The 18,769-nt window shown below is 46.3% G+C and overlaps 1 protein-coding gene across 1 annotated transcript in view; it reads right to left on the minus strand.

The window, feature by feature from the left end:
• Positions 1 to 1,052: 1,052 nt before the first annotated feature.
• Positions 1,053 to 18,769, minus strand: part of cdh2 (cadherin 2, type 1, N-cadherin (neuronal)) — a 56,679-nt gene continuing 38,962 nt past the window's right edge. The window contains exons 4-16 of the mRNA XM_079173532.1: positions 17,992 to 18,159; positions 16,919 to 17,074; positions 15,691 to 15,835; positions 15,284 to 15,456; positions 14,011 to 14,148; positions 13,385 to 13,570; positions 12,433 to 12,686; positions 11,616 to 11,758; positions 10,236 to 10,469; positions 9,207 to 9,440; positions 8,838 to 8,977; positions 4,021 to 4,185; positions 1,053 to 1,455 (exon numbers count right to left, since the gene is read on the minus strand). Coding sequence (XP_079029658.1) covers positions 1,249 to 1,455; positions 4,021 to 4,185; positions 8,838 to 8,977; positions 9,207 to 9,440; positions 10,236 to 10,469; positions 11,616 to 11,758; positions 12,433 to 12,686; positions 13,385 to 13,570; positions 14,011 to 14,148; positions 15,284 to 15,456; positions 15,691 to 15,835; positions 16,919 to 17,074; positions 17,992 to 18,159 — 2,343 coding nt within the window. The 3' untranslated portion in view covers positions 1,053 to 1,248. The remainder of the gene's footprint in view (positions 1,456 to 4,020; positions 4,186 to 8,837; positions 8,978 to 9,206; positions 9,441 to 10,235; positions 10,470 to 11,615; positions 11,759 to 12,432; positions 12,687 to 13,384; positions 13,571 to 14,010; positions 14,149 to 15,283; positions 15,457 to 15,690; positions 15,836 to 16,918; positions 17,075 to 17,991; positions 18,160 to 18,769) is intronic.

Consider the following 18,769-nt stretch of genomic DNA (forward strand, 5'->3'; position numbering starts at 1 on the left):
GTGCCTAGCATGTCACCCCACCCCCCCCCCCCCCCCCCCCTCCCCCTTTTTGGTACAAATTCAACAGTTGTGCTGACAAGATCACTACTTTTCCATTTTTATCAATGCATTTTTCTTCACGTTTTATACAAAAAAAAAACTTAACTTCTACACATTTAATGTCACCCAGATTTTTTATTTTTTTTTTCACCTTGTAAATAAATTTGGGAAGCAACATTTTTCATTTCTGTTGTCATGAAAAGATAAAAACATGCAAAAAACTTGAATTTGTAGTCCAAATTATACATTTACAAGTTTGGAACCTTTTGCACTTTTTCATGTACTACAATAAAAGAAAAAGATCAAAGGAGAAAAAAAGAAACATTATGTACACACATCTTTTTACAGTGAAGTAAAGTTGAAAATATCAGATGATGACTAAGGCAAATGAAGTGTACATAGATTAGACCGAAACAGCTGTTTTTTTTTTTTTTGTAAAATACTACATCACCTCAGAAACAAATGAAGAAAAAAAAAAAAATCTGCTACAAAAGTATGATTCATAACTCCCTTTATTTGCAACCAGCTGCATACTTTTTTTTTTTTTTAGTGAAAAAGTCTAGAAGTCTAGCGTAATGTACAGTGCTGTTCTTAATTGACGTTCTTTCTGTCCAAGCTAACAGAAGATCCTTCAGTTCTTCGTCTTTGTAGTTTACTTAAATAATCTTCAACAAACAGAAGCGTTGTGGAACCAAAGAGGAAAAAAAAGCATGTAGAAGCATACCAGAGTGTAACATACTTTGTCTGAAATCACTCCAAAAGTCAGTACCATTAAAGCCTTGAACATAAAACTAATCATTTAGATCCAAAAAATGTACAAAAAGGCACAATATATCCCAGTGCTTCTGTACTGTGAAATTCAAGTGTAACTGAGCGCATTCAATACCGACAATCCGAGTGGCGACAGCCCACCAGTGTTCCCTCCCCACAGCCTCCATAACCGGACCACAGCCTATGCCTAAGCTTTCAACAAGCATATGTATGCGTAGACTACAACAATAAGCCTAGGTTGGTTGTTTTTGAAAAAAATTCTGAATCAATGTTTATTTCTTTTTTTTTTTTTGTATTTTTTCTGTCACAGTTCCGTCACTCTCGGGGAATATCAGAAGCCGTCCGTGTCCATCAACAGGAAATCTTTCCCTCGTTTTTTTTCTTTTTCTTCTTCTTCTTCTTTCTTTTCTCTCGCATCTCTTTCTTCCTTCGCGGGCTCTAGTCATCACTTCCACCGTACATGTCCGCCAGTTTCCTGAAGCGCGGGCCCCAGTCGTTGAGGTAATCGTAGTCCTGGTCGCCCCCGCTGCTGGAGGAGTTGAGGGAGCTGAGGGAGCCGGCCGTGGAGCCGCTGCCCTCGTAGTCGAACACGAGCAGGGAGTCGTAGGGGGGGGCGGTGGGGTCGTTGTCTGCCGCCTTAAGTCCCTGCACGGAAGGAAGCAAAACCGCGGTTAGATGAGGAGATTAAATCAAGTCTGCGTAACAACACTTCTGCACACAAGCAGACTAATCCGTCCTGCAAACCCAGTGGATGGTTCTACCTCCACTTCAGGAAGTCAGATTAATCAGGCTCTAGTGTTCCTGTGAGTTCCCGCTGTCTTCGGCTCTGAACTCTTTCTGGGATGTCGGATTATCTGCTGCTTGATCGAAAGCCAAGATTGAGCATATGCAGCAGCCTCAGATGACTGGAATCACCTCCCCCTCCCCCAGCGCTCTCTGTGCAAGCCCCCCCCCCACGTCCTCTTCACAAGCGTCAGAACAATTCCTGCTCGTTGTCTTTTAATATAGATAGCAACATCTTTAATATATGGTATTCTATCCGAGTCCTGCCTAAACAGTAGTTTAAGACGAGAGGGGCCATGTGTTATCTCGGGGTCTATTCCGAAGATTGTGCTCTACATTCCCAGAAATCCTCGCCGCGGCATGAGAGGTCCTTATGGATTGTTATCGATTTCCAGCCGGGACTCATGGGACGTGATGGATTGCTAATCTAGGAGTTGAGATGTGCTTTGGCCATGAACCACTTTGGATCTCAGCCTGGTTTCTGCCAGGTAACCCAACAAATAAGAAATGAATTAACAGAAGTGGAGCAACGTAACACAGAACAAAAAAAAAACCAAGACCTCTGCCCATTGGGAACTTGTCAAAGATTTATAGTTTCCTCTGCGCTGCTATTACAGCGCTGAAATGCTCTCAAATAAAGAGACGGATTGAATTAAAGTGCCCGGGCACTTAGCGATTATTTTCCACTTGTTAGCTTCCGTTAAGTATTTGCTCAGGGCTGCGATGCTGATAATTTGGTGGGAAATATGACAGATGGATCGTTCATTACAATTACAACCATAATCGCTCCGCTAGTTATGGTCCGCTCCATCTCCAACCAAAAAATACCCCCCCGCTGGCAGTTTCATAAGGTTAGTCAATCACAGAACTCAGCCTCGTGGTCACGACTCTCGGTGAGATGTTGAATCTCTCCCCCCCCCCCCCCACTGGTTGGAGTTGCTCCGTCCCACAGATAACAACAGAGTCGTGTAATAAAACCCACTGGTGTTTCCATTCGGAGAACAACCTTGCCACAAAAAACAAAAAACAATGAACGCAATCACTTCAGCTTTGTCTCCCTCTGGTTGGCACTGTGTCCACCTGTGACCAACCAAGGTCATGTCAAGTTGGTGCCCCCGCCCCCCCCCACCCTTTGTGAGAACAGACCAGTTGCCTAATAGACCTTTGTTTGTCCGACTGTGAGGTTAAAGTCCTTATGCTAAACCTCTGCCTAATGTATTTGTCCCTCTAATTTAATTAGGCGCCACAAGCTCCTGGGGGCGTGTGCACAATTCAGGATGGAGATCAGACGCCTCCCCTCCTCCCCCCCTCACCGTCTTCCCCCACTCCTCTGCCGGCGAGTCCTTATCAGTGAGGTCAGATTGCAGCTCCGTGTGAGCCGCCGTGACTGAGCTTTTAGCGACAGTCAAATGTGGGACTGGAAACAGATCAGCGCTGTCTGGTTGCGGTGAGCTTTCTGTTTTTTTCTGGGTCAGGATGCTCAGACTCGGGGAGTGTTTCGAAAGGTCTTGTGAGAACGTTAAAATAACAAGCCTGATGAAGGATGGGCGCGCGTTGTCAAACTGTTCCTCGTCGAGCGGCGGGGGAAACATTACATTTCCACTCGGCTCAATCGGCCGCCGCGACAAAATGCATTATGTGTGTTCACGACACGCGGCCAGAGCGAAAACGAGCGGCGTCTGGGCAAAGGGGATCTGAGAGACGGATTGCCGGGGAGCAGCGCTGAAAGAGCAAGTTCTAATTTAAAAACATGGGCGCCATCCAAAAAAAACCAGGAGAGAACTCCATTTGTAATGCTGTGAAACTCTTGTCTGTTGGAGCTTGTGAAAAATACATGACTGCTCTTTTCATTTTACATTCTCCCTTCATGCTGGAGTCAATGATGGCCCCAGGCAAACCAAGGCACTCTGAATAGAGCACTCCGATAGAAAGCCAATGCATTGCTTCTCTCATCTCCTATTTCTATGCTGACACATCTATAACTCTACTTTGGCGGAAAGTGAGGAGAAAAACAATTACGTCTAAGTGAGTTAGCGTCATGTACTCTTTTCCACGCGTCTCAGTGGAAGCGTGTGCGATGAGGGAAAAGCATCTTGCCTTCTGCTGGGGAACGATGAAAACAATTCTAATAATAATAATAATAATAATAATAATAATAATAGATTAAATTTAAAGTCCCCCCCCCCCCCCCCGCGCTACAAGGCGACGCGCAACTGCTTGATGAGTCCTATAAACCAAATTGTTTATTTAGATACAAGTTTATGATAATAAAAGTCATTCAGCTTGAAAATGAAATTCCAGCTTTGTAACCGCACAGATTCTTTCACTTCATCTGATTTCCTGGGATTTAATTTCAACAAAACAATCTCAGTTTACCAAGTACTCTGTGTGTGTGTGTGTGTGTGTGTGTGTGCTGGATTTTTTTACCTCATTGATGAAGTCTCCGATGTCTCCAGGGTGGGGTGCTGCTGACCTCATGGGGTACTGTGGCTCAGGGTGGAGGGGTCTCTCGTCTAGACGGCGGATTCCCACCGGCTTGATGGCATCAGGCTCTATCGTGTCCGGCTGCTGGAGCTGACTCAGGTCGTAATCCTGTGGAGGGGGGACACACATACACACACATAGACAGATGGGAGTTAGCTAAGCGGGCGCGACGAGACCCCGAAGTGGAGCGTGATTATCCAAATAGGTAAACACATCCTGCTCTGCACAGAGGATGAGGAAGTTGAGCTGAGTGGAGGGGAAAAGAGATTTTAAAGTTGGAATGCAGCGGGAAGAGTTGAGGGTACCCGAGGGGAAACTTTAAATCTTCTTGTCTGTGAAGCACAAGCCCAGGGACAATTTGACACATCCAGAGAGCCGGCACCGAGGGGGTCCAAGCTGAGGACCACATCATACGCCTGCCGAGTGTTTGTACTTGCGCGGTGTGCTGCAGGAAGGACGTGCAGGCGACTGCTTTGCTCTAATCAATGCCCAGACACGGGATGGTGGATATGCATAAGCCATCGCTAATCCTATTAACATTACCAAGGCAACCTGAATGGCTCGCAGTTTGTGCAAAGTCATGGGCAGAAGAAGGGGGGGAGGGGGAGGGGAAATAGTGAAGAGAGGAAAAAAGGAGTTGGGGGAAGAGAAAGAGGCCACGGTGAAGAGCAGAGCGACTGGAGTGTCCTGGTGACAGCAGGTATGATGGAGAAAATGCCATTTGAGAATCAGGGTGTGTGTGTGTGTGTGTGTGTGTGTGTGTGTGTGTGTGTGTGTGTGTGCCTAATAAGCATGCATGATGGATTGTCCCTCTTTAGAAGATTTTCGGTAATCCATCCATCTCTAATATCCCCCTTCAAAATTGCCTTTGCTCAGTTGTACATGCACCTACACACAAAGACGCCCGCACGCTCCACTCCCAGGGGAATAAGGAAACGGCTGCAAGACGCGCCAATGTAAAAATAAACAGGAAGAATAAATATAAACCCCGTGATGCTGCACAAACAGCCCGGATAGACAAACACGAACAGAGCATGTGGCCACTTGACAAACGCCAACTCAAGTCCACACCAGTAAGTGCCACGGCCAATCCAAAACAAGCACATTGATTATGCATGTGTAATTTGATTTCATGGGGAATGGCGGCAGACCCCGAGGCTGGCTGGAGAAGAAGAAGAAGAACAACGGTCAGCACTCATCACTCGCTGACGAGCATCTATCATCTTTGGTCCGTTTCAGGCCAACTACTGTCTGACCTTCTCATGAGGTCGCACACCGGAGGGGTCAGGAGCCGGTTAACGGGAATGGCAACAGAGGCGTATAATGGCCCGACTCAGCAGGAAGGTCTAATGACATACCAGTCCCCCTCCTGGGAATTGACTCCTCACATGTACTCTGGCCGGCTGGAATGGCCGCCCCCGGCCTTAACGACCCACATTCAAACATGGCAGACTGCCTTACACACTTGATCTGCTATGAGGCACAGCTGAACCATTTAAAAACACAGAACTGAGTTTATCGATTTCGTCGTTTTTTTTTGCCATAATTCCTACTGGTAACATCGTACACACACATTTTATTCTGGAATCTGGAAGAGCGGTAACTTCACCCAAAAAAAATGAAATCCAATGGGGCAAGAAACAGTCACATGATCACACCGGCCGTTTATAGAGAGAGCTCCAGGTGCAAGTCTGAGCACACGCAGGTTTCCTGTGCGGTGATGGATTATTACAAACATGTCCTCTGTGCTCACTTTTGGCTCTACCTACCAAATATAATAGTTTATATAATCTGGCATTAACATGTCTTAAATAAATAGATCGACATGTTGGGAATCCACAGACTTGGATGTATACCACTACCTCTGTCTGTCTGTTCAACATAAGACTAGAGCCAGCAGCCGGTCAGCTTAGCTTAGCATGAAAACTGGGAACAGACGTGCCAGTAGACAGATGCTGTAACCTTTGGACTAAGCAGCTAGCGGTCTCCCTCTTTGGCCAGACTGTATGCTGAGTTTCAGGGTTCACACTTTTCCAGACATTGAAATAATGCGAAAAAACCCAACTCAAATGTCCTGTAAAACCTTGTCTTGTCCCTGAAAATGATTTCAACATTCTACTGTTTTCCTTTTGCTGAGAATGAAATACTAATCTATGTATCAGAGCTCCACCAACACAGATTTGCCTCCTGAAAGGACCGAGTTATGTTCCGGAGCATTTTAACGTTAAAATCAAAGCTTACAAATGAGAGGATTTTGACGAGGCTGCTCTCGGTTATGTTGAACCGCTGTGAGCGCTCCTTAAAGTCACGTCACATGTTAGCGCGTGAGGGCTGGATGACATTACACAACGTTGCTTTTCTTCCCAACTTGTATTTATCCATTCCCATCCATTATCCGTAACCGCTCATCCTGTGTCAGGGTCGCGGGATCAGCAATGTGCAGACATCAGGCGGACGCAGGGTACACAATGGACAGGTCGCCAGACTATCGCAGGGCTGACGTACGGAGACAGACCACCATTCAGTACGGAGGAAACCCACGCTGACACGGGCAGGACACCGCCCCACCAGCTGTGGTGCTTGCTAGCTTGTTTTGCCTACATTTTTCTATGATCACTTCGTCATAATTTCCAAGCTCATAGGAGATGATCATAGATGAGTGTGTGTGTGTGTGTGTGTGTGTGTGTGTGTGTGTGTGTGTGTGTGTGTGTGTCCCAACCTGGCTTTGAAAGAGCTACATTTGTGTTTTAGCGTAGAGATTTTCAAAACCACGCTCGTCTGGACAGGATTTCTGATTTGAGAATGAAGGAGGAAAAAAGCGCCCGTGTAAATGTGCACTAGATTACAGACCGCACGTCTTTTAGATCCGACGTCCACAGAGAGGAACATATTAGTGTGTGGCGCGATCCCCGTCTGTCATACCAGCTCTCATCACTGACAAGGTCCTGGAAAATGATCTCTAGGAAAGAGTGGGGGGGCCCCCCCGAGTTAAGCTTCATATTAACCGTACACAGTCTCTAATGACCAGAGGTGCAAATAAAAAATAAGCCTCAGATTGTGATAAGCCAGAATTATCTCGTTGATATTAGAGATGTTACAGTTCCTCCGACATGTTAAACAAAATCCCTGCATAAGCAGGTCTGATTTGCGTAGTTCCACTCACTGCATGGGATTGAAAAACAAAGCCTCCAAAGCCTCGTTGTCTGAGGTTATGCATCAAATCATTCTCAGGTCGTTTGAAGAAGCCGATCCCCTTTCTTACATGCATTTTTGTTTTTAACCTGCAAACCTCTGCACGACAACCTGATCTGCTTTTATTTCTCCATTGTTATTTTTTTTCCGTGTCCTGATCAGCTGTCTGCCTTTTGATGAAACGAGTGCTTCACAAACCAAAACAAGGTCGGTGCGATGGCAGCGGCGACTAAAATCATATACTCAAGAGTGCGCCCAATGGCCTGACACTTCAATTTCCTAGGGAGATAGGGAGAACAGAGGTGGGCATTACAAAGACCACATCACCCCCCCCCCCCCCCTCCTGACTCCACAGACGAGACCATTTTCTCCCTTCGCTCTGTCCTCCTCTGTGTCACTCAAAGAATGGAAGCTTGCTCTCCCCTCTACAAATTGAAGTGTTTTTTTTTTATCATGCAACATGTTCTGGTCCACGGGTTCCACCATTCGCTGTGTGAAAACGAGGACGCCGATGAGCGAGTGGGTGCACTCCCACCTGCCTAATCGCCGGCCGATGTTTAATGGCCTTCCAGTCATATTGTCACCTTAAGACGGAGCTTCGTTATTGTGCCGCAGCAGATGTCTCTCTCCGAATGGCATCAGCTCACCAATTACAAGTCTCCGAGGCTAATTTGGAACTGTGCTGGGTCAGACCGGGGTCTCCCGCTCGGATCTGCTCGACCTAAGCCGACCGGAGCGTTTCAGCCAGCGGCAAGAAAACAGCCCATTTGGTATATTACTGCAGTTATTTTATATAAAATGATTCCGTTGTGCTAACAAGGGGCCATTAGGACAATTGAGTTTGTGTCTGTGTTTGCCTGATCAGCACAAAGCGAATGAAGAGATGGGACTTTATTGATGCCTGTGGCACTGCATTTCCTGTCGTGCGTTTGTGTGAAGCGGGAGCCAGTTCCAGTTGAGGAAGCAGTTCAAATATTTCCAGAGACCGATTGAAAATGTGTTTGTCTCATCGATTCCAGACTTCGATTCCCAGCTCCTTTCTTTTCAGGTTCCAGGTTCCAATGGAAACGCTCTGCCTCCTCATTGTGGCTGTGTGAAGCGTGTCTCGGCGCAGCATGACAAGCGGGACTAGAAGGAATGCATTGGAAGCGGATGCGTGTCTAGGTGCCCCCCCCTTTTGTCCGTAGACTGCTTCGGTTACACACAAACTGCTACTCTGCTGCATAGTGTCGATGTGACCTGAATGTTTCTCCCCAACGCACTCGCCTTATGTCACCCTTTCAGCAACGCTGCACAGCTTCACGGTGCGTTTGTCCGGGTGCTGTTTGACATTTTTATATGCTGAAACCAAAACTGTATCTTTTTCTGCCATCTTCGAGAAATTGGTGCTACAAGTGTGTATGTAACATCTCACTGAGACAGAGCAGACCGTTCCCCACCCCCCCCCCCATTCAAAATACCTTCATTTGGGGGGAAACAAAAAGAAACTCGGTAATGTGGGACACGGTCGCTTATAGTGATGAGCATATTGAGGAGTGTGCGCTCTGTGTTTACCACATCCTTCTCACCTGATCCTCTTCTCCCCCGCCTTCCTCGTCGTACTTGAGAATGTTGTCTCGCACATCGTCCTCGGGGTCGATGAGGAGCTGCTTGGCCTGACGCTCTTTGTCGCGGCGCTTCATCCACACCACGAACATCAGCACGAGAACTGATGGACGGAGGGAGAGAGAGAGATGTCATATTACAAAACATAATAACTGACATGTTTTCAGACAAATGTAATCGGATCCGGTGTTTTAGAGCATGGACGGGCGCCCGATCACGTCTATCTTTTTGGTAATCCCACGGTAATCTAGCCGTATCTCGGATAACGTTTAGCTGCCTTTGTAATCCCTGTGTACGTCCCCGTTCGAGAGGGCCCCGGCTGAGAAACTCACTGAGGAGGATGATGATGCAGAGGAGGATGGAGATGATGGCCCCGGTGCCCAGGCCGGCGGCCATGATGTGCTGCTGGTCGGTGCAGTCTCCGTTCATGTCGCACTGGCACACTTTGATGCGCAGATAGGAGGTGTTGGACATGGGCAGGTTGCCCGAGTCCGTGATTATGATGGGGATCTCGTAGAGACCGCTCTCCAGGAAGCCGATCTTCAGGCTCACCTGAGCGTAGTCACCTGAGAGAGGAAAAGACGACAGGAAGCGTGAGCGGCTGATCCACGGCGGTGCCCGTTTCAGAGCGAACGCGTAAGCAGTGCTGAGACGAGAGATTAAGTTGCTCAATGTGTATGGAAATAAAATAACATCATGTTTCTTCAGCTTCTTTAAGAGGGGATTAAATCAAAACTGTGAATAGTCGTCTGTATAGGCCGTGTTTCACAGCAAGATTACGCTCCTTTTACGGCAAATATGCGGCGTAAATTCCTACCTGGAAGTTGCATCAGCATATCTAATCCAAAACATGGTCGGGATTTAGATTTGGAGCTTATAAATCTACTGAATACCTTTTTGATAATGCTGCTTAGGCTCAATTCCCAGCTGCAATAAATCCAAATGCCATTATCCTATTAAGATATATTCACTGCTGCTCAACTGACACTATCTAATAGCTAAACACCCGAACCACTCGTGTTTTTTTTCTCTTTTAAATGTATTTCAAATTAGCATAAACAATTAATGACTTCATGGTGATGTTCATATATTTTAGTGTCTGTACCTGACCTCTCTGCAGTGGGCTATTTACACGTCTCCATAGTGTTTTCAACGATTGCTCGAGCTTTAATTACTGAACAACAGGCCGCTGAATGTTATAACCATATTGCTTTCTAATTAATAATCGTGATTAATTTAAAAAAAAAAAAAAAAAAAAAAAAGCTGAAAAGGGCTTCTCTTTTTTTCATTTTCCAGTCACAAATTCAACTGAAAAACTCAGCGTGACGATGACTTCATACCAGAGTTGCTCTGCGTCTTACCGCTGACTCTTATGATGGTCCAGTTTCTCCGAACGTCAATGGGCCGGTGGGCCAGCTCGAAGGCGAAGGGCCCGGCGTTGGGGTTCAGGTCTCCGTCCAGCGCGGTGATGTTGATGGCGTTCGGCTCCGGCTTCTCGCACACCTCGGTCTCCTGAGGGAACACCTTGGGAGCGTTGTCGTTGATGTCTATCAGGTAGATCTGCAGAGTGCCCGTGCCGCTCGCTGGAGGCGCACCTGGACCAGAGAAGGACAAGCACACACACACTCAGCACATACATATTTATGGAGTACACATGGACGGGAATATATACCATTGAAATGCCGTTTCTCATTTTCGCAGTCATTATGCAGGCGACAGAGAAAAGTAAAGTATGGAGTTTATTCTTTGGCTCTCATGCTTTAATAAGACACTCTAAACAGCCATTTACTCTAGTGGGAGAAGACCCATCCAAACTGCATACTGATCTGAGAATCTAATCTCAAGTGAGGAGGCAGACAGAAAGAGGGAGATATCAGAACATTTGGGCAGTGTGTGTGTGTGTGTGTGTGTGTGTGTGTGTGTGTGTGTGTGTGTGTGTGTGTGTGTGTGTGTGTGTGTGTGTGTGTGTGTGTGTGTGTGTGTGTGCGCGCGCCTGAAGAACGCCTTCCTGACGCAGGACACGGTATGGGAATACTAAAGCAGGCAAACAGAGCCCACTGTCGCTCCTCTCAGGCTCCTCTATGTATTCGCTCCGCTAAGAGGCTTTTTTTTTTTTTTTTTTTTACCATTCAGGCCACGCTCAAAGGAGCTAGTCATCCAATCCTGACCCATTAATGCTGAGAAACCTCTTTATTGGTAGAGTTTTTAAGCCTATTGGCCCCTAAGCTATGCTCCGCAGAACAGGGTAAACCTGAACAGAGGTAAATCCCGCCAGCGCGGGGGAAGAGGTGAATGTATCCACAGGCCGGATGGCTCTGGGATTGCTAGCACATTAACCTTGGACTAAGGTGGTCAGCGTTCCAGACGTGCCAAGTGCCTGGTACAACGTTGACCTTCAAGCTTAGTGGATGTATTTGCGGCTGTAACTTAGTTTGTTGTTTTTTTATTTCTTTCTTTCAACAGATATGGTGCGTTGGTGGACTGGCTTCAGATGTATCACAGTGGAAGTCAAAGTGATGCTCGGTGGAAGATTGACCTTTGAAAGGTAGGCTACTGGAGACATCTGCAAGGTTTTTCTTTTGAAAGAAGGCAGCATTATCTCCTCCTGAATGCTCTCAACAACAATGGCACGGAACAGAGTGCTCATGTAACGAGCCCGACTGAAACACCTTGACAGCGCGACCGCTGCGCTCAACAAGGTATTTTTTCGGAAATGCGGCGGCGCTTGAATGGTTACTTACCGTCGTCAGACGCCAGGAACGTTGCATTGTACAAGCTGTTCTTCACAAAGGGCGACTCTCGGTCCAAAACGGCAGTTGTCGTGATGCGACCGGTGTTCGGGTCAATCCTCAGCCAGTTGGCTGGATCTGACAGTTTGGAGTATCTGAGGGAAGGAGAGAGAGAGTTATAATACTTACTTTAAGCTGAATTTTAAACCAGGAGTTAATCTGCAAGATCTTTTTTTTTTTTAAGTAGTGAGAAGGTTGTGTTTTCATCAGAAGGAAATCTTGCTGGTGAATTTAGTCTTTTCCAGCTCTGGCATCTTCTAAAGAAACGCCTTTTGTTTTTATTTGTACACAGAATAAATATTTCAGACATCATGCATTTTACATAATGCTAACTTTTGAGAACAGCCTCACATCGGAGACCAAACTGGCTCGTTATCAGCAGCTCAAACTAATTTGTAGGACAAACCGAGGAATTACAAAGCTAGCTTATTTCACATGGACTGTTTTGGGGCTGATAAACTCTATCGCGGCCAAACAGCTGCGAGGAAAAGGCCGTTTGATGATGAACAGGGGGAAATAATAGGGGTTGTTGGCAGCGTGGTGCTATTCGAGGAGGAATGAAGCAGAAAGTGGCCAGTCATCGCAATCATGTCACTCCTATTTCACACTTAGAGGACTATATAATCAGTGATAAACCTACCGGCATCTTCATTTCAGCTGTCGCTGAATGTGTGATAACACATCTGTGCTGGATGTTTAAGGGAGATCAGACATTCTAGGAAATTCAGCTATGAAATGGACTCGACTCCATTTTTGCTGTAAACTCTACCTGATGCTTTGCTTCATGAAGCGATCCGGGTCCTGTGCAGTGAAGGAGGACAGCGTTGACCCGGACAAAATGCCCTCGTCCCGTCTAATGAGTTCGGGGTTGGGCTCGAAGTAGGGACTCTCGTTGACGTCGATCACTCTGATGGAGACGGTGGCGGTGGACTGTCGAGGAGAGTGGATGCCTCGGGCCAGGGGCACCTCGTTCCTCGCCTCCACCGTCAGCACATACGTCCTGCTGGTCTCATAGTCAATGGGCTGGAAGAAACAGGTAGAGGGTGTGAATGGAGATGCAGGGAATCACGTTACATTTTTGGGAACGTGAAACTGGTGAGAGCGCAAACCAAGAGAACTCAAGCTTTTGTTCTTCCTCTAGCTTGAAACGTTGTATCGTTAAAGCTCATAATATGTATATATATATATAATATGATATAATATAATGAGATGCAATAAAGAGACTGTGTCCATATGTGATCAGTTACCATATGTGATCAGTTAAAGCGTACACAACGTTAAAATCACGCTACAAGTATTAATTATGCATTTTCACATTTACATATATTCCAAGGTGAGAATTCGCCAGAACAATTACACTGAACTAATGATTGTCAGAAAACTGATTGGAAACTATGATGATATATGTGACAAATCTGCTGCAGTGACCTTGAGTTTAGTCAGTACTGGTCTCCAGTGAACCGTGTTACACAAAATGCTTCTCACTGCCAGATATAAATGGAGAGACGACCAAAAACCAAACACTCTCTAATAACACCACATCATGTTATAACTTGATCAAGTGTAACAAATGTTCACTTCTTCCTCATCTTGTAATAATCAGGCCGTTTGTGACAAAATGCACGCGGCAACACACAATACAGTGAATATGTGTTACATGTTTAGTCTCCCATGCCTCTCTGAGGGATGACAGGGGGCGGAGTTTGAAGAAGAGGCCTCACCTTGACGACCGTCACCAGGCCCTCGTTAGTGGTCGGATCGGTGGGCACGGAGAACCTGCCGGTGGGGTCGCCCCCGGTGATCTTGTAGACGGCGTTCCAGGCCGGCGTGTTGGGCTGGTCCTTGTCAGTCACAGTCAGGTTGGCCACGATGACATTCACGCGGTTCTCAGGCACCTCGCCGAAAAACTGCATGAATAAACCATGAAGGTACAGAAACAGCGAGCCGTTAGTGATACTGCTGCGGCGGCAGAAAAAAAATATTCCCGAGCCCGGGCCTCACACGGCACGGCACGGCACGGCAGGACCGGTCTTGGATAAACAGACATCTAAGGCAACTCATCATGTGGTCATGGTCATCTCATTCGCAGTACAAATACACAGTAAGTGCCTCTTTCACTCAGGCATGCATCCCAGTAGTTGCATGTGTCAACATTTGATATAACACTTTACGCACGGCTGGCTACTTGCATATCTGTACGGCTTCACAAACGCTGGTCAAGCAGAACTAGGTAAGTGAGCAGAACTGGCGGCTGAGTGCATACTCGGGGTGAAACGGGGGTCCTCGGGCTGCTCTCCCTGGGCTAAGATCGCCTCGTTGCCGTCTCGGATATGAATTTGTTTCTTACCGTCTCAGCAGTAAACTCTGGCGGATTGTCGTTAACGTCCGTGACCCTGATGACAGCGGTGGCTGTGTTGGAGAGGCCGTACATGGGGTTGCCCTCCATGTCCGTGGCCTGGATGATCAGCGTGTACTGAGGCACTTTCTGGAGGGAAAGGGAAGCGAGGCAATAGCAGGAATTAAAGCACGATTCTTTCTTCTTTCAACCATAAAATCTATTCTGTAGCCGTGTTTGAAAAAATCTCACTGAATTGTCAGTTTGTATGTAAATGAGGACAAAGGTTTTCTTAACAAATTGTCAGCAAAATAACGATGATTTTGCAATGGACTACACACGTGTCCCTAATCAACTGGCACCTCAATGCACATCGGTACGACTGTGTCCAACCTCAAATGAAACAAACCTGGCCAGCTTCTCAATTATGATGACTAATGGTGGCTTTTTGTATAAATCCCATTCATTCTCTATGGGGGATGCCAGTTTGCGAGTGTATGTGTGAAACTTGCGCCTCTGCTATGTGCACCATCATGAAGCTAACAAATGACTCTCTTCACATTAAAAGCCACTCAGGTGATGGACCAGTTGCTAGGTAATGAGAGTCGGGGCAAATTACTTTCATGGTGGCAACTGGCGGACATAAAACGGCGGCCCCAGGGCGGAAGTGATTGAGCAGCCACCTAGCCAGATTGCCCTCAGTAGAATTGCACCAACTGGCTTTGGCTTTCTATATTTATTTTTATTTATTTTCTCAAACAGCCATGCGATCCAATTAAATGAAAAGGTGTGTTGGGGGAGGGGGGGGGTGTAGCCGGGGATAGAGAGAGGAAAATGGGAGTAAAGCTATTGCTTTAGAGAAAGAAAGACGGAGAGGGCGAGAGTGAAGGAAAGGAAACATTTAGCTGCTCAGTGATGCACGCTGCCTCCTTGTAAGAGTAAATAAGTGTGAAAGAGCCAAGTCCATTTCTGCTTCTCATTTAGTCAGTAATCTACTAAATTCACTTGGGCTCATTAGCCCTCAGACAGTCTGGATATTAGGAAATACACTCAAGCTGTGTTTTGTCATATCGAGAAAAAAAAGAAATGTTCAGCCCATTTATGTAAACAGGGATGCGTTGATATAAACAGGCGACAAATGCAAGAGGATAATCAACCAATATAATAGTCTCACTTAAATGCTGAAACAATCAAGTCTACGTTCATGAACATTGAGTTTCTAGAAAGCTAAGTCATAAACTGATGGACCAGAAACAATTTGTAGGAAAGACGACGCATCAAGCACCTCTCTGTCCAGGCCTGCCGCCACCGTGATGATGCCTCCCGTCTTATTGTTGATGGTGTACATGTTGGAGGTCGGGCTCTCTGGGTTCTGAGACAGGATCTTGTAACGCAGCATCCCATTGGCTGATTTCGGGTCGTCTTTGTCGACGGACGTCACCGTCATGACAAATGTTCCTAGAGGACAGGAAGACAGAGAGCAAACACGTTTAACTCATTCGTTTATCCAATGGAATCCAATGTTCTTTCCTCGTGATCTTAAAATACCCATAAACGCTTTAATGCAAAGTCAACACAGTGGCCGTCGATGCCGTTTGGTCCGCCAACGCTACGGCGGCATGTGAAGCCGGCGGGCTCAGACTACAGCCAATCGGTCGCTGCTACGGTGGGAGGCTTCGCGTGGTGCATTACCTGGCTTGGAACCCTCTGGAACGGTGCCGTTCCAGATCTGATGAGTGAACTCGGGTCTGTTGTCGTTCATGTCGATCACATTGATCACAATGTCAATAGGGTTTTCTACCTGGTTGCCGTTCAGGTCCACCGCATGGGCTCTCAGCTGGAGGAAACACAAACACATCTGGGCTGTAGAACGCGTTCGAGCGGGGACGATTCTCGACTGTGCAAACAATACATATTGGGACAGAGAGCGAACCATTCGCTCAATGTCACCCACTGAGCTCTGCATGCAATTCTGGTTTCGTAAAGACTAAATTCTTTCAAAAGAGAAACACGCGATTTGTTGTTTTTATGGAGATACCTGCCAGTTGTCAACAACACGAGCCGTTTAGCTGCGTTTTCACGGCCGTCTCTTGAAAAACAAACTGATTTCATTGAGTACCGTTGCCTACACTCGTTCAACACAGGTTCACTTCTGTTTTAGCAAAACAACTGATTTGCTGCGTTTCTTTGCACTTCAAGTACATCTCTCCTGCATACACACACACCCGCAAGGTTGGTCCCTCGCACAGGAGTTCAATTGACTGCATTCAGTCTCTTTAATAAATATAGGTAACGTTTATTACAAAGACTATGAACAGAATCCTTCAGATGTAATGCCTTAAAGTCTAGTTTAAGTGGAAATAAATCAATGTGGAGTGCAGACCGTAAGTTTAATAGTAAATATGACTCACAAGTCAGCTCCTCATTGATCTGCAGGTCACAGTTCAGTTTTGAGGGTCTGAAGGTTTGTCGTGAAAGTCTTTCGTGCCTTTCAAAGATCACGTAAGTAGACTCGATCACTTTAACTACAGCTCTGCTTGATGTCTACCGTTTTGTGTTGAAGCACATGCTTGAATAGCATTAAAAGTTACGCTATATCATTTAAAGACCACCGCAATGTAATGGAAGAACCACTAATGAATAAAGCAGCTCTGAAGGAGCCAGAGGTTATCATAATGCATCCAACACACTCGGTTCACTCCAAAACATCACGCTAAGTCCTCTACATTCTCAGACGGATAAGTCAGACTTCCTGGGAGACCCCGGTCTTTATTGGGTCTGAGCAGACTGTATAGGCTACACATGACCCTCGGGCACATGACAACTGGCAGGAATGTACAGCACGGACAAAGAGAACACCATTTTCCAATTATGAGGATATCATAAAGAGATTTTTTTTTTTTTTTTTTGTCTGACGTACATGGAAGTTGGAGATGTGCTCTCGATCCAGAGGCTTGTTGACAGATAGCTCTCCAGAGATTGGTTCAATGATGAACATGCCGGTGGGGGGCTGGTCAGCTCCAGGACCCGTCACACTGTATCTGAGGGACCGGTTTTTGTCGTGGTCCGACCGGATCTGTGGGTGGAAAGATTTATTAATGATTAGCTGCAAAAGCAATGCCGTACCCGGGCTACCACTTGATTTTCTTTAAAGCCGATATCATATCTGATAACAACATGGACTGATAGTTCCCTTTTGACATCGACATATAAACACTTGTAGCAAAGTCTATGTGTTCATGCAATGTTTATTTCAGCACCAATCACGGTATTGGTTTAAAAATAGGTTGCCGTGTAAGTAAAAGAGTGCATATGAAGAGTGTGTGTGCGTCTGTGTACGGATGTTCTGGGCCTTCTATCCTGTTTGCCATGTAAGCCGAGACCCTCTGTTTGCTCAGCATGGATCGAGGGTGTAGGCACAGAATATTTCCTCATCCTGGTATCATCCATTACAGCCCAGAAACATCCTTCTAATATGACCGGATTAAATATAAAAGCATGTACAGGACTTAAAAACTTGGTTCGGAAGTCAGCTTAACATCTACTTCTTAGCTGTCCCTGGGAGTGTTGCTTGTCCTCTGTGAACCATCTACACCCAGCCCCGAGCAGAGAGTGGCAGCAAATTAATTTGGTCAAGTGTCCTTGAGCCATGATAAAAAGGAGTATAATATCTCAACAGGCAACCAAGGAACAATTGTGCTGGCGGCCACTTCAGATTTCTCTCTGCTTCTAAGTAATGCCAGGTTACATCAATACCGACCGGCGACCGGCCCTTAAACAACAGATAAATAATAAGAGCCCCGACCTTAAGCAAAGTGCTGCAAATATGAAGCATTTGGAGAAGGCACACGTCCAATGTCTGTGACCCTCTGAGTGGGAGCTACAAGGTTGTCATATCTAGCAAAATGCATTTTCTTTCATGTTGTGAGAGTGGTGTGTGTGCGTGTGCGTGTGCGTGTGCGTGTGCGTGTGCGCTTGGGTGAGCTACGTTACCCGGACAAGCTCTTGTGGGAATGGGCCTCGTGAGTTCTCTGGGACATTGATTGGGGGGATGACCCAGTCTCTCTTCATGCGTTTGAGTGGGCTGTCCGCGTTTCGGGATGGAAACGCTATTTCCTTCAAATCCTTCGACATGACTGGAGGGGCAGCAACTTGCTGGACCTGTGAAAAGGAAATGATTAAGTTCAAGGGCTGGGCAGTGATCATATCTTTGCAGGAAAAAAAAACAACATACGAGTACATTCATTACATTCATTTTTAAATCACGCTAGAGGCATGGCTCTACGGGTGGCAGACTGAAAATGGCGCGACAGCTGTTGGACGGATAGTCATGAAATGTTATACGGGCATTCGTGGTCTCCAGAGGATGAATCCTATGGCTTCAGTGATCTCCTCAAGCATTCCTTATCCTTTAATCTAGCGCCATAATCAGGTCAACATTTCCATACATCCAATACCTATGTACAAACCTAATGGCATGTTAGTCATTTTGTTAGCTAGTTGGCAAACATGCTAAACTAAGACGGTGGATAAAGCACTGCTGTGCCTAAAGCAGGGGTGTCAAACTCATTTTCACTCTGGGGCCACATCAGCGTCATAGTTGCCCCCGAAGACTGACTGCTGCATCTGTGTGTGCGCGCGCGGATCGAGGACGACCTCCGCTGTGCGCGATACAGAGAGCATTGGATAATTGCCTGACTTTTACATTTATTTATTTTTTGCTGGCGGATTTGCGGGCCACATAAAATGAAGTGGCGGGCCGTGTCCGGCC

This window comes from Pholis gunnellus (genome assembly GCF_910591455.1).
Source record: "Pholis gunnellus genome assembly, chromosome: 14".
NCBI lineage: Eukaryota > Metazoa > Chordata > Actinopteri > Perciformes > Pholidae > Pholis > Pholis gunnellus.